At 42.4% G+C, this 14115-nt stretch overlaps 1 protein-coding gene across 2 annotated transcripts in view; it reads left to right on the top strand.

Annotated features, from left to right (window-relative positions):
* Nucleotides 1-13843, top strand: part of SMOC2 (SPARC related modular calcium binding 2) — a 701933-nt gene extending 688090 nt beyond the window's left edge. The window contains exon 13 of one of the 2 annotated variants that reach the window (XM_063917728.1): nt 11822-13843. In XM_063917728.1, the coding sequence (XP_063773798.1) occupies nt 11822-11842 (21 nt within the window). In that variant the 3' untranslated portion in view covers nt 11843-13843. Of the gene's footprint in view, nt 1-11818 lie in introns of both variants that reach the window. The other variant, XM_063917727.1, reaches the window with a different exon arrangement.
* The last annotated feature ends 272 nt before the right edge of the window (nt 13844-14115 follow it).

The raw sequence follows: 14115 nt of genomic DNA, 5'->3' as shown, positions 1-14115 counted from the left end.
TTAATTTGCCAAAATCCTCCATTTTGGCGAGTGATTCAAATCTTTTTTCATATGTCTGAATACTCTCATAGGTGGCGTTGAGTGTGATTTCTCTAACTTCCACTATTAATTTGATTAGCTCAGTGGAACAGTTGTCTAAAATTCTGTTCCATTTTTCATGAAAGTTTGATTGTGTGGGAATGAACGTTGCGGTCTTATTTATTCGCAGCACTCTAGGTATCATATCATTTTCCATATATTTTTTTAAAGTTGTAATTTCCCACCATTGTTTCAGTTCTTGGGTATATAACTTTTCTAGTTTCATGAATTGACTGAAAAAACCTTCATTTTCTGCTGGAATTTCCGTTGGTGTTAATGTTTTTGAAAAAATTGTGTCTATATTTTTTCTCTTGTTTGCATATGACATATGAATTGATGTATACTGTGGCATGTTGTGGATAGCTGCAGAAAACAGTATGGGTTACCTATATAGAGAAAAAATGTTTTCTGCGCTGTGATTGAGCTGCTTGTTGGAAAAAAGGGGGAATTATAAAAATGTATAAACAAGCGCTGTTTTTGTGTGTGGCACCTGAAAAAAAATATTGGTTAGTGGTAATGTTTACAGCTCCTTTTGGAGCTTTTTTTGTGATGACCAGTCCGTGAAGAAACAACCTAACTTTCCCTACCTTGCTCCCGGCCACGGGATTCCTCAGCCAGGTGGAGCCCGGCTGTCCGTGGCGAGTTGTTGAGTCAGTGTCTCCCCGCCGCTGCGTCCAGCGGTGAGAGACGTGGAGCTGGGTGGTGAGAATGGTGTGAGCGGGTGACGTCACTTAGCACTCGGCGATCCTCCGGTTGGTGTTCTTAGCGTCTTTTCTGGTCAGCACTTGTCCACTAACGCGTTTCGTGCTATTTCCAGCACTTTATCAAAGATGGAATGGATTAAAAGTTCTGTCTTTTTATACATAAATCTTTATTCAGAAAAACGTCACTTCCGGTCCGGAGTGGAGGAGTAGTTATCATGGGACGTCAAATGTATGAAAAAGAAATTGAAAGACTCCTCTCAGATTCAACAACGTATGAGGTTCTAAAACAAGATCCCACAGCCAAGTATCTCCAAGAGCTAGAAGCACATCTGGAAGAAGGGCTAGAGATCGGGATCATAAACAGAAAAGAATATGAATTCATCTTGTAAAAACATCCCAAAATACCAACTTTCTACTGCCTACCGAAAATCCATAAGGACTGTCAAAATCCTCCAGGTCGACCAATTGTGTCTGGAATAAATTCTGTCACATCGAACCTATCAAAATATACAGACTTCTTTCTTCAAGAACTAGTCACTGAACAGAAAAGTTACCTCCAAGACACTACAAGCATATTACAAAAATTGGAACAAATGCAATGGGAAGATCATTTCATACTATGTACTACAGATGTCAAATCTCTATACACCTGTATTTCACATGAGATAGGATGTGCCCATACCAGGTTTATTCTCTCTAACAGTACAAGTCTAACCAACCAACAAATAAATTTCATCTTGTCGAACATTGAGTTTGTACTAACACACAATTACTTTTGGAACGATGACAAGTTCTATTTACAAAAATGTGGTACGGCAATGGGCACATCTCTAGCACCAAGTTACGCCAACTTATTTCTCGCCAAGTGGGAAGATGATCATATCTGGACAAACAACCAATACATCACATTCCTCAGATGTTGGTATCGGTATATAGACGATATTTTTCTCCTATGGACCGGGACCGAAGAAAAATTGGAAGAATTCAAAACATACATCAATAATAATTCAATTAATTTGGAATTCGACACAACATCAAGTAAAGATAAGATCAATTTCTTAGATTTAGAAATATACATTAACGACCATACCATATATACAAGGACTCATATAAAAACAGTTAATGGAAATAACATGCTCCCAGTAACAAGCAATCACCACAAAAACTGGATCTCCAATATCCCAAGAGGACAATTTCAGAGACTCAGAAGAAATTGCACGGACTTGAGTACATTTGAAACACAAAGTGGAGAAATGAAAAGAAAATTCATGGAAAAGGGATATCATGAAAAGAAACTGGAACAAGAAATCAACAAGGTAAAAAAGATGGAGAGAAAGGAATTAATAAAATACAAAAAGAAAAAAGAAAATGTGGCCCCTTCCATTCCCTTCATCACACAATTCAACAGCAACATAAAGGTGGTGGAGAACATGATAAGAACTCACTGGCATGTCCTTTTACTGGACGACATTCTAAAACCTATATAACCGACTAAACCGCAGATAATATACCGAAGGGCTAAGAATATAAAACAGACGATAGTTTCAAGTACATTAAGGAACATCAACCAGCAAACTTCCAAACACACACAAGGATTTTTTCGGTGTTTGAACTGCAAAGCTTGTAAAAATAACAAAGAAAAATCCACTCAACCTTTAACCACATTTACATCATTTACCACTGGAAAAAGTTACACCATTTTTGATCACCTTTCCTGTGATACTGAAGGTATTATATATCTTGCCACCTGTCCCTGTGGACATCAGTATGTAGGCCAAACAAAAAGGAAGGCCAAAATCAGATTTGCCGAGCACTTCCGGACCGGAAGTGGCGTTTTTCCGGACCGGAAGTGACGTTTTTCTGAATAAAGATTTGTGTATAAAAAGACAGAACTTTTAATCCATTCCATCTTTGATAAAGTGCTGGAAATAGCACGAAACGCGTTAGTGGACAAGTGCTGACCAGAAGAGACGCTAAGAACACCAACCGGAGGAACGCCGAGCGCTAAGTGACGTCACCCGCTCACACCATTCTCACCACCCAGCTCCACGTCTCTCACCGCTGGACGCAGCGGCGGGGAGACACTGACTCAACAACTCGCCATGGACAGCCGGGCTCCACCTGGCTGAGGAATCCCGTGGCCGGGAGCAAGGTAGGGAAAGTTAGGTTGTTTCTTCACGGACTGGTCATCACAAAAAAAGCTCCAAAAGGAGCTGTAAACATTACCACTAACCAATCTTTTTTTTTCAGGTGCCACACACAAAAACAGCGCTTGTTTAAACATTTTTATAATTCCCCCTTTTTTCCAAAAAGCAGCTCAATCACAGCGCAGAAAACATTTTTTCTCTATATAGATACCGGGAATCTATTTAGTACCATGGGGTATAGATGGGTCCACTAGGAGCCTTGGGCACTTTAAGAATTTGAAAGTGTGCGCAGGCTCCTCCCTATATGCCCCTCCTACCAGACTCAGTTTAGAAAATATGCCTGGAGGAGCCGGTCACGTCGCTGGAAGCTCCTGAAGAGTTTTCTGCATTTATTTTATCTGTTTGTTATTTTCAGGCAGGCTGGATGGCACCAGCCTGCCTGCTACGTGGGACTTAGGGGGGGAACGGCCCAAGCTCTTGAAGGGTTAATGGTCCCGTTCCCCGCTGACATGACACTAGCTCCTGAGGGAACTATTCGCAAGCCACACCAAGGCGAGCGTACATTCCCGCAGCACGCCACCACCCCTAGCAGAGCCAGACTATAGAAGAGTGGTGAGTACTGAGCCGGTGTCCCAGTTAGCGGGTCACCGGCCATTATGGTGGCATGAGGGTATGGAGATGCGTGGCTTTTACATGGGGTGGCTGTGCTCCAGACTCAGCACACAGTGCAGACGCACGGCTTCTGAGGGAGCGAACTGAGTCTCAGTACACTATATGTGTACACAGCACCCAGACTGGCATCACAGACTTAAAAGGCGGCTGACTCTATTTTAGGCACAAAATTACCTCAGCCAGTTTAAAAAAGTACGGGAAGACCGCACGCCATTGAAGGGGCAGGGCTTCACTATGAGCGGATCCAGCAGCTCACCAGCGCCATTTTCCCTCGGCAGTGGACACAGACGCTGACTGACAGGGACGCGAAGCTCCTCTGGAGAGACTCCAGATTACTTCAGTGGTTCCAGGGGGTCATTGCAGGGGGGAGCACTTACTAGTGTACTACAGTAAGTCCCAAATCTGGGTACTTAGTCTGCGACCCGGCTAAGCTTGGCTTTAGCAGTAAGGGCATAGTGCTGGCTCCATACTATCGCTGTGTCTCCCTGGAAGGGCTCTCTGTGGGTTAATTGTGCATTTAACCTGTTCCTGTGTGTGTGTGTGCTGTCACTGTCACAGTATGTCAGACATAGAGTGTGTTTCATGTAAGGCACAGTGTTCCTCTTCTCCAGGGGGTTCACTACAGTGTACTCAGTGCAGTGTACCCTCCCTGGCTAGCAGGGAAGAGCCAGCTTAGCTGGACTCCATTAGGGGAATGATTTCCAATATTTCTACTAAATTGTCCCGCAATGAGAAAGAGACACAATACTTAAGACAATCGATGACTGAGTTTATGAATAGAGACTCAGTACCCAAACCAGTGTCTCAGTCCCCTAGCATTTGTCTGCAAAAACGTCCTTTGGTCCTTATCCGGCAAGCTAACTCTGATGATGAAGGGTCAGGCATGGAGGAGGGGGAGGTGGACTCAGAGGTGGGGGAGGCTACTCTGTCACAGGGAATAGAGGCTCTCATAGAAGCTATCAGAGAAGTTCTGCATATCCCTGATAAGGTGACAGAGGAGACTGAGGAATATTATTTTAATATAAAAAATAAATCTTCAGCCACTTTTCCTGTGCCAAAGGAACTAAATACCCTGTTTGAAGAACTGTGGGTTAATCCTGATAGAGAATTTCAAATCCCTAAAAGGTTGATATCATCTTTTCCTTTTCCTCCTGAGAATAGGAAAAAATGGGAAAATCCACCGATAGTGGATGCATCAGTATCCAGGCTGTCATGGAAAATTGTATTGCATGTCCCTGGTGCAGCCTCCCTAAATGACACGGCTGATCGTAGAATTGAGACTACACTCAAATATTTGTATACAGCTGCTGGGGTGGCCCAGGGTCCCACTATAGCATGTGGGTGGATTACTAAGGCCATTGCCAAATGGTCAGGTAACCTACTTGAGGGGTTAGATACCTTGCCTCAAGGGGAGATTATTTTACTACTGCAACATATACAGGACTCTGTGAATTTTATAGTGGAAGCCATAAAAGAAATAGGCTTGCTTAATGCACGCACCACTGCTATGGCAGTGTCAGCATGCAGAGGCTCATGGCTACGCCAGTGGACTGCTGATGCAGACTCCAGGAAAGGTGTGGAAGGCCTACCCTTCACAGGAGAGGCCTTATTGGAGATGAACTAGACAAGTGGATCTCCAAAGCTACTGCGGGTAAGTCCACATATCTTCCTTATGCAGCTCCCCCAGCCAGAAAGGCCTACTCAGGACCTAATCTACAGTCCTTTCAGACTGCCAAGTTTAAGGGCAAAACCAGAGGTTCGTCTACAGCCACCAGAGGTGCAAGAGGTAAACCACGCAAACCAGCAACTGCCAGTTCACAAGAACAGAGCTCAAGCTCTGCTTCTTCAAAGCCTTCAGCATAACGGTGGACCGCGATGCCTGGAAGACTGGCAGGTGGGAGCCCGACTAAAATTTTTCAATCACATCTGGAAAGGTTCGTACCAGGATCCCTGGGTCATAGATCTTATTTCCCAGGGCTACAGACTGGAGTTTCAGGAGCTCCCACCTCACAGATTCTTCAAATCACGCTTACCAGTTTCACAAGAGGCAAGTATAACTTTACAGGACGCCATTCAAAAACTTATACAGACTCACATCATTGTTCCAGTTCCACCTCATCTGCAAAAGAACAAGGGATATTATTCCAACTTGTTTGTAGTACCGAAACCGGACGGTTCAGTAAGACCGATTTTTAACCTCAAGTCGTTAAACCCATACTTACGAGTGTTCAAATTCAAAATGGAGTCTCTGAGAGCGGTGATCTCAGGTCTGGATGAGGGGGAATTCCTAATGTCCCTGGATATCAAGGATGCATACTTTCACATTCCAATCTGGCCGCCTCATCAGGCTTATCTACGGTTTGCGGAAGAAAAATGATTTTGTTAACGTGTTTAGTATAACAATTAAATACCAGCTGTCTCCAATGATTACATCACTTCCCCTATAAAAGGGTTATCAGTCTCAATGTCACATCACCTTTGACAAAGCTGCCTGGAGCAGTGAAACGCGTTAGGTTGAGATCTGTGTGGACATCTGACAACCAGCACCATCACTACGCCACCATCTACAGTCAGGACCCTGTATTCCTTTGCCTCCGTGAACCTCCTCCGGCATTGCCACTGCCTAGTACATCCACAGGAGAACCCATACAAATGGAACACGGAGTTCCGAGTGAACTGTGAACCAGGACCCCAACAACTGTTGCCGTTGCCATACGGACTTGTACCTTACGGGAGCCTCTTTAAACGGAACACAGACTTGGCAACCACATCCAATTGGATGAATTATTATACATCTGGTCCGTTATTTTGACTGTATATGTGCTGGTTTTTAAAATAAGTTGATGAGTGCTAAACTTACCAGTTGGTGTCAGTATCAATAGATTTATAAGTCCACCTGAAGTCACTATCGAGACACATTATATCTTAATTGCATGTTTTCGAATTGTCCAAGTCTTTTTTAAAGAAAACTTATTATTAAATATTTACCATTTTTAGATTACACTGTGTCATTGAGCGCTGTATATCTTTTTTCTTCCTCTTGTTATTGAAAGGGTTTGACTACCCCTTATTTATTCAGCTGCTAGGAAAAGCACACTCATCACAGCGCCTGTATATATACTTGATATATATAACTTTGCATTATCTACGGTTTGCCACTGCCACTACCAGTTCCAGGCCCTGCCATTTGGTCTCTCCATGGTACTGAGAGTGTTCACCAAGGTGAAAGCAGAGATGGTGTTTCTACTCCGCAAACAAGGAGTGAACATAATTCCGTACCAGACTACTCCTGGATCACGGGTGGATTCTGAACTTACCAAAATCTCACCTTGAACCGACGCAGAGGCTTCCTGGGAATTATACTGGACACAGAGTCTCAGAGAGTGTTCCTTCCCTTGGAAAAGGCTATGGTAATCCAGTTGATGGTTTGGGCTGTCCTGAAGCTAACCCGGATCTCGGTGCATCTGTGCATTTGCCTTCTGGGGAAAATGGTGTCCTCTTACGAGGTGCTTCAGTACGGAAGGTTTCATACGAGGCCCTTCCAGCTGGATCTGTTGGACAAATGGTCCAGATCACATCTTCACATGCACCAGAGGATCTCTCTGTCACCTAGAGCCAGAATCTCCCTTCTGTGGTGGCTACAGACGTCTCACCTCGTCGAGGGTCAGAGGTTCGGGATTCAGAATTGAACTCTGCTAACCACAGACGCAAGCCTCAGAGGTTGGGGAGCAGTCACCCAGGGGGTGCAGTTTCAAGGAAGATGGTCAAGTCGGGAAGTTGTCCTTCCAATAAACATCCTGGAATTCAGGGCAATCTACAACGCCCTTCTGCAGGCCTCATCTCTACTTCATAATCATGCCATTCAGGTCCAGTCGGACAATATAACGGCAGTAACGTACATAAACTGACAGGGTGGAATGAAAAGCAGAGCAGCAATGTCAGAGGTGTCAAGAATTCTCCTCTGGGCGGAAAAACACGCCATTGTGTTGTCGGCGGTCTTCATTCCGGGAGTAGACAACTGGGAAGCAGACTTCCTCAGCAGACACGACCTGCACCCGAGGGAGTGAGGCCTCCACCCGGAGGTGTTCTGGTGGTTGACACATCGGTGGGGATATCCACAGATCGACATGATGGCCTCTCGACTCAACAAGAAGCTCAAGCGGTATTGTTCCAGGTTGAGGGATCCACAAGAAGTGGCGGTAGATGCACTGACAACTCTGTGGGTCTACTACTGGTGTACATGTTTCCTCCACTTCCTCTGATCCCAAGAATTCTAAAGAGAATGAAAAGGGAAAAGGTTCAAGCAATCCTCATTGCTCCGGACTGGCCTCGAAGGGCCCGGTATGCGGATCATCTTGAGATGCTGATCAAAGATTCGTGACCTCTAACTCTTCACGAGGATCTTCTGTAACAGGACCCGTTCGTCTATCAAGATTTACCGTGGCTACGTTTAACGGAATGGAAGTTGAATGGCTGATTCTAGCCAGGAAAGGGATTCCTGACAAGGTCATCCCGATTATGATCCAAGCCAGGAATGGGGTAACGTATAAACATTACCACCGTATATGGAGGAAGTATGTCTCTTGGTGTGAGAGCAGACAATATTCTGTGGTGGATTTTCATCAGGGACGTCTCCTGCTTTTTCTGCAGTCGGGAGTGGATGTGGGCCTACGCCTAGGCTTCATTAAAGTCCCCATTTCGGCCTTGTCTGTATACTTTCAGAAACAATTGGCTTCTCTCCCTGAGGTCCAGATATTCTTGAAAGGTGTTCTTCACATCCAGCCTCCTTTTGTGCCTCCCACAGCACCTTGGGATCTCAATTTGGTGCTGCAGTTCTTCCAATCAGACTGGTTTGAACCATTACAGGAGGTTGACGTTAAGTACCTTACGTGGAAGACCGTCACACTGTTGGCCTTGGCTTCAGCAAGATGTGTGTCGGAGCTAGGGGCGTTGTCTCACAAGAGTCCCTACCTAATTTCCCATGAGGACAGAGCTGAATTCAGAACTCCTCAGCAATTTCTTCCTAAGGTGGTGTCCGCGTTTCACATCAACCAACCTATTGTGGTTCCGGCTGTTACGGACACCTCGGCTACTTCAAAGTCTTTGGATGTTGTGAGGGCTTTGAAAGGTGTATGTAAAGAGAACAGCTCTTCAAAGGAAATCCGACTCGCTATTTGTTCTATATGATTCCAATAAAATTGTGTGTCCTGCTTCAAAGCAGTCTATTGCACGCTGGATCAGGCTCACTATCCAGCATGCTTATTCCATGGCAGGATTGCCGGTTCCAAAATCTGTCCAGGCCCACTCTACTAGGTCGGTGGATTCTTCTTGGGCGGCTGCCCGGGGTGTCTCGGCTTTACAGCTCTGCCGAGCAGCTACTTGGTCAGGTTTGAACACATTTGCAAAGTTTTAGAAGTTCGATACTTTGGCCCCTGAGGACCTTCAGTTTGGTCAGTCTGTTCTGCAGGAACCTCAACGCTCTCCCACCCGGTTTGGGATCTTTGGTACTTCCCCATGGTACTAAATGGATTCCCAGTATCCCCAAGGCCGTAAGAGAAAATAGGATTTTAATTACCTACCGGTAAATCCTTTTCTCATAGTCCGTAGAGGATACTGGGCTTCGTTCTTCCTGCACTGTTAATTGGTTAAGTATTCTGGCTGGTTCAGCTGTTGCTGTTCATGTTTCAAATTTAGTTAGCATGGCTTTCCTATTGTTCTGTGTGTGCTGCTTCGTAATCTCACCACTTCTCTTATCTATCCTTCTCTCAAAGTAGGTCTGTCTCCTCGGGCACAGTTTCCTATACTGAGTCTGGTAGGAGGGGCATAGAGGGAGGAGCCAGCGCACACCATCAAATTCTTAAAGTGTCCAAGGCTCCTAGTGGACCCGTCTATACCCCATGGTACTAAATGGATTCCCAGTATCCCCTACGGACTACGAGAAAATGATTTACCGGTAGGTAATTAAAATTAATTTTTTTCCTGTGTGATAAAGATAACTCTATTTTTTTACTTAGTAGAGAAATTATGCTTCTTGTTTCCCTGGATTACCAATGACATCCTTCAAACGGAATACATATGTAATCCTGGCTGATGGGATAACGGCTGTCAGGATCCCGACAGAGGCATCCCGCCGGGTGGAATCCCGTCAGCGAGCTGCACTTACCACGCTTCGGGCTCGTGGCTTGCTGCGCTCGCACACAGGATCTATTCCCACTTGGGTGGTTGCGTGGACCTACCACCCGAGTGGGAATACTGGGCTGGAGTTGGGATTCTGTCCACTGGCATTTTACTGGTTGTCGGTATTCCAGCGTCGTTTGTCTGAACACTGGGATCCAGACAGCTGGTATATTAACCTCATCCCCTTCAAACATATCTCCGTATTTTTAATTATTATATGGTAAATAAGAACTGTAGAACAGAATGACCTACCAATGGAACAGAACAATGTTAAAACACCTATGTAGTACAGTACCTACTGTAAATGGTTCATACAGAGTTTTTCTACTGATTATAAAACATCAGTTATGAGGCACGTGTTTTCCATCATGATCTCTTAATTCAGAAATGCAATTTATAGACTAACTGGTGAACTTGTGCTGTACTGTGCTGCTACATGTTTACTGTTTCATGCTGAGACAACCCTATACATTGCATTTCAACTTGTGTGCTATTTATACTTATTTTCATTTGCCTCACTGCATTCTGTAGAACGACTTAAACAGCGTATAAGGCACAGGTGTGTGGCTGTTTACTCATTCAAATTATATTGCTCATTAATTTAGCATGACATGTGCTGCTGTTTAAACAAGCATTTAGTCATTTCTTTATGCCCATATAAATGGCAAGCAAACTTTCCATTCCACCTTCCAAATTAAAAGGAGCTGCAATATATTTCAGCAGGAATGCCTTCAACTTCAGCTTCTCACTTTTATTGTGTGTCTGCTTTATTTTAAAATGTGTACTAATATTTCTTAATCAAGCATATGGATTGTAAATGACACTTCCATGTATTTTGAAATTGTGTTACTTATTTTAAGACTAAATTAAATAAATAATTAAATAAATAATTAAATAAATAAATAATTAATCAATCAATCAATCAATCAATCCATATATAAATAAAACAGAAATAGGTATTACAAGAGTATATAAGAATGAATAAAAATGAAAAAAAAAAAAGTTGCAAGTGTACATATCTACCCATCACCGCCAACTCTGTGTGTGGTGAGTGCTGTCCAGCACCACCACTATTTGTGCTGCCATTGTAACCACTATTTTATGACATTTTTTCTTACACAGGGTAATGTGAGCACCCCTAATTATTTTTAAAATGTTGGTTCCTATGTATAATCTGTATGTCAGGCATGTCCAAACTGCGGCCCACCAGCTGTTGTGAAACTACATATCCCAGCATGCCCTGACACAGTTTTACTGTCAGAGAATGCTAAAACTGTGTCAGGGCATGCTGGGATGTGCAATTTCTCAACAGCTGGAGGGCCACAGTTTGGACATGCCTGCTGTATGTAGTCAGTGAGTAGCATTAATGCCTATCAGGGCTAGGGTCCCAAGTTTGTTTCAGACTACTTCATTTGTAGTTTGTTGGTTCTCCATGTGTTTGCATAAGTGTGTCACTATATGTATGTATATAATTGATGTATGTGTATATGTTTATGACTATGTGTGACATTATGTTTATATGTATACAAGTGTGTGACTGTATGTGACATGTATGTATGTATGTATGTATGTACATACAGTGTGTGTGTGTGTGTGTGTGTGTGTATGTATATAAGTGTGTGACTATGTATTTATGCAAATCCTCACCAACCATCACAAATTTTGGTGGGACTATTTTGTGAATACTGTCCCACCTGTGGGCTGGAGGGAAGGTAGGGACTCCTGTCACCTTTTGTGCATGTGAGGCTAGGGGCAGCCCAGCAACTGGGTACAGGCAGCCAGTTTAAAGTGAAATGGGAGCGCTATGTGTGGGCACACTCCCTGTTCATGTGCATGCTAATGGCTTACGCACTATGACACGTGTTCCAAATGTTGGTCTTTAGGGCCCCCAGTCTTAAGTGCCCCAGGCCCCCCAAAGCCTTAATCCAGCTCTGTGACTTAGTACTGTAATTGGGAGTGGGGCAATGGAGTTACTAAAACTATTTCATTATTGAATAATAGAGAATTATTGTGCTTACTAACTTATCTGTTTATCCACAGCAGCATGCCAGGAAACAAGGATAAATGAAGCATAGCAGCACAATCAAGATTCACATTTGAGAAGTTGATGCCCAACTTGCCATGTAGGCAGTGATAAAAAAAATAGTATTTGCACTTTGTACTTTAAATGTAAATTCACTTTGTAGAATTGTGATATTTAAGCAGACTTTTGAATCTGTGAAATATAATGAACTCAATTGAAATTATCACATACAATGTATGTGCCTTGCTCTCTGTTATAGATGTAAAAGTTCAGCATTGTTTAATCATGCTTTTTCTCTTATTCTATAGGTAAGTACTTACATTCATGTATTAGTATGACTTGTTTTCTTTACTACATCGTATATTGCTTTTATTTTCTGTTACATGTTGTGATAGACTTTCTGTGAAACCAGTATTAGGCTTTTTTTTATAGTTATCCTTTTTTATGACATGCTTGTAAATTGATACTTTTATTTTGCCTATGTTCTTATTGTTCTGCTGAGCAAAATGTATTTGTTTTTATGTTGACGTTATGAATGCTTTTCAATCATTGAATCACTGAACAAATAACCAGGGCTTAGTGCTCTTTTTAGTATACATGTTTCCTCTAGCATCTGTTTGATTTATTTATAGAAGTAATAACACAATCACGTTGGGTCACATTGCCAATAAGTGCCAAATTCATCCGAGCCTCTGGGCATGTAATCTTTGTCATAGAGTGGTAATAAAACAATAATATTTGGTTTTCACATTGTAAGTCCAATGAACCAGAAACAACAATAGCTAAACAAAAGCCGTCTGTCCAGTATTTTCACTACACCTGGCTGAGAGCTGACATTCCCATTCATTCCTCCTCCTCCTCCCAGTGCCCGAGGGTCAACATGTAGCAAAAGCTATCACCTGAACAAATTATGAACATTTGCCTTCAGGAGGAGCAGAGAGTGTGTAACCATTGCCTTGGGCATACTCATTGCCATCTGGGAGCTGTTTCAACAGGCATTTATGCTTTCTGTTCCATTCCTTTTGAGGTGCCTTAAGGAACAAAGTATTTGCAGATGTGAACTTTATAGTTCAAGTGCATAAAAAATGTTTTCAAGAGTTTGGACATCAATAAATTATATTCTGCTGCTTCAATGATCAATAACTCCAAGCACAGATAACAGACACTGAAAAACTACAGTTTTTTTTTTACTTTTTATTTCAATATATTGAAAATGTTGAGCCTGACATACATACGGCTTTCAGCAGCCAATAAATAATAGTGCTAACTCTCTCTCATGCATTCATGACATGCAAACCAAAAACATGCTCGCTTTTTACAACAATATTCTTATTCTCGCTTTAAAAACAATATTTAAATATTGTATCAGTAACAGAAGATGTGTAATTCAGATGCACATTTGTGGTGACATAATTCAATATAATCGTGACATAATGTTCTTTATATACTGTAGATAAGCTTAATGATACTTTGTAGGATTGCCAAGTCAGCCATTTAAAACCAGGCACAAATGAAATCTACATGCTGCATGATTCACATTGAGGAGCCGATTTATTAAGATATTTTATTTAAAAACAAAAACCATGTAAAAGCTGTAGATTAAAATTTATTTTTGGAACTTTTAGGATTGAGGGCACTCCTGGTCAACCAAAGTAGAGCCCACGGTGTGCCTGCTGTTATATGCTGGTGGTGCCCTCTTTTGGGTAATACCATCAGAAAGATTATGCTGGCTCAGGCGATAGGAAAGATTGCGGCACTGTGCCAAACCCATTTCTATATTCTGCATATGTGCAAATCATCGATATGTAAATTCAGGTAAAAATCTAATTAATGATTAGTTATATCACAGGGCATCTTTGTTTATGATGTTTGCTTGTATCAAACATTCTCTATGGGCTTATTCAGTCTTGGACCCCACCAGTGACTGCCCTGTTATTGTAACATATACCTTGCCCCACTGGTGGCTGCCCTGTTATTGTAGCATTTACAGTTCTGCTCATAAGTTTACATACCCTAGCAGAATTTGTGATTTTCTGGCCATTTGTCAGAGAATATGAATGATAACTCACAAACTTTTCTTTCACTCATGGTTAGTGGTTGGGTGAAGCCATTTATTGTCAAACAACTGTGTTTACTCTTTTTAAATCATAATGACAACATAAACTACCCAAATGACCCTGATCAAAAATGCAATACGTTCCTTATCTTGAAGTGGACGTCCAGAAAAGAATCCGTCCTTACATAGTGTGTGTTCCCTTAAACAGGTTTGCATATGAAACGAGAAAACGAGAAAAAAGGTATCATGTGTAGTACA

This window comes from Pseudophryne corroboree, chromosome 4, assembly GCF_028390025.1.
Source record: "Pseudophryne corroboree isolate aPseCor3 chromosome 4, aPseCor3.hap2, whole genome shotgun sequence".
Lineage (NCBI taxonomy): Eukaryota > Metazoa > Chordata > Amphibia > Anura > Myobatrachidae > Pseudophryne > Pseudophryne corroboree.
This window is presented reverse-complemented; position numbering and strand designations above follow the sequence as displayed.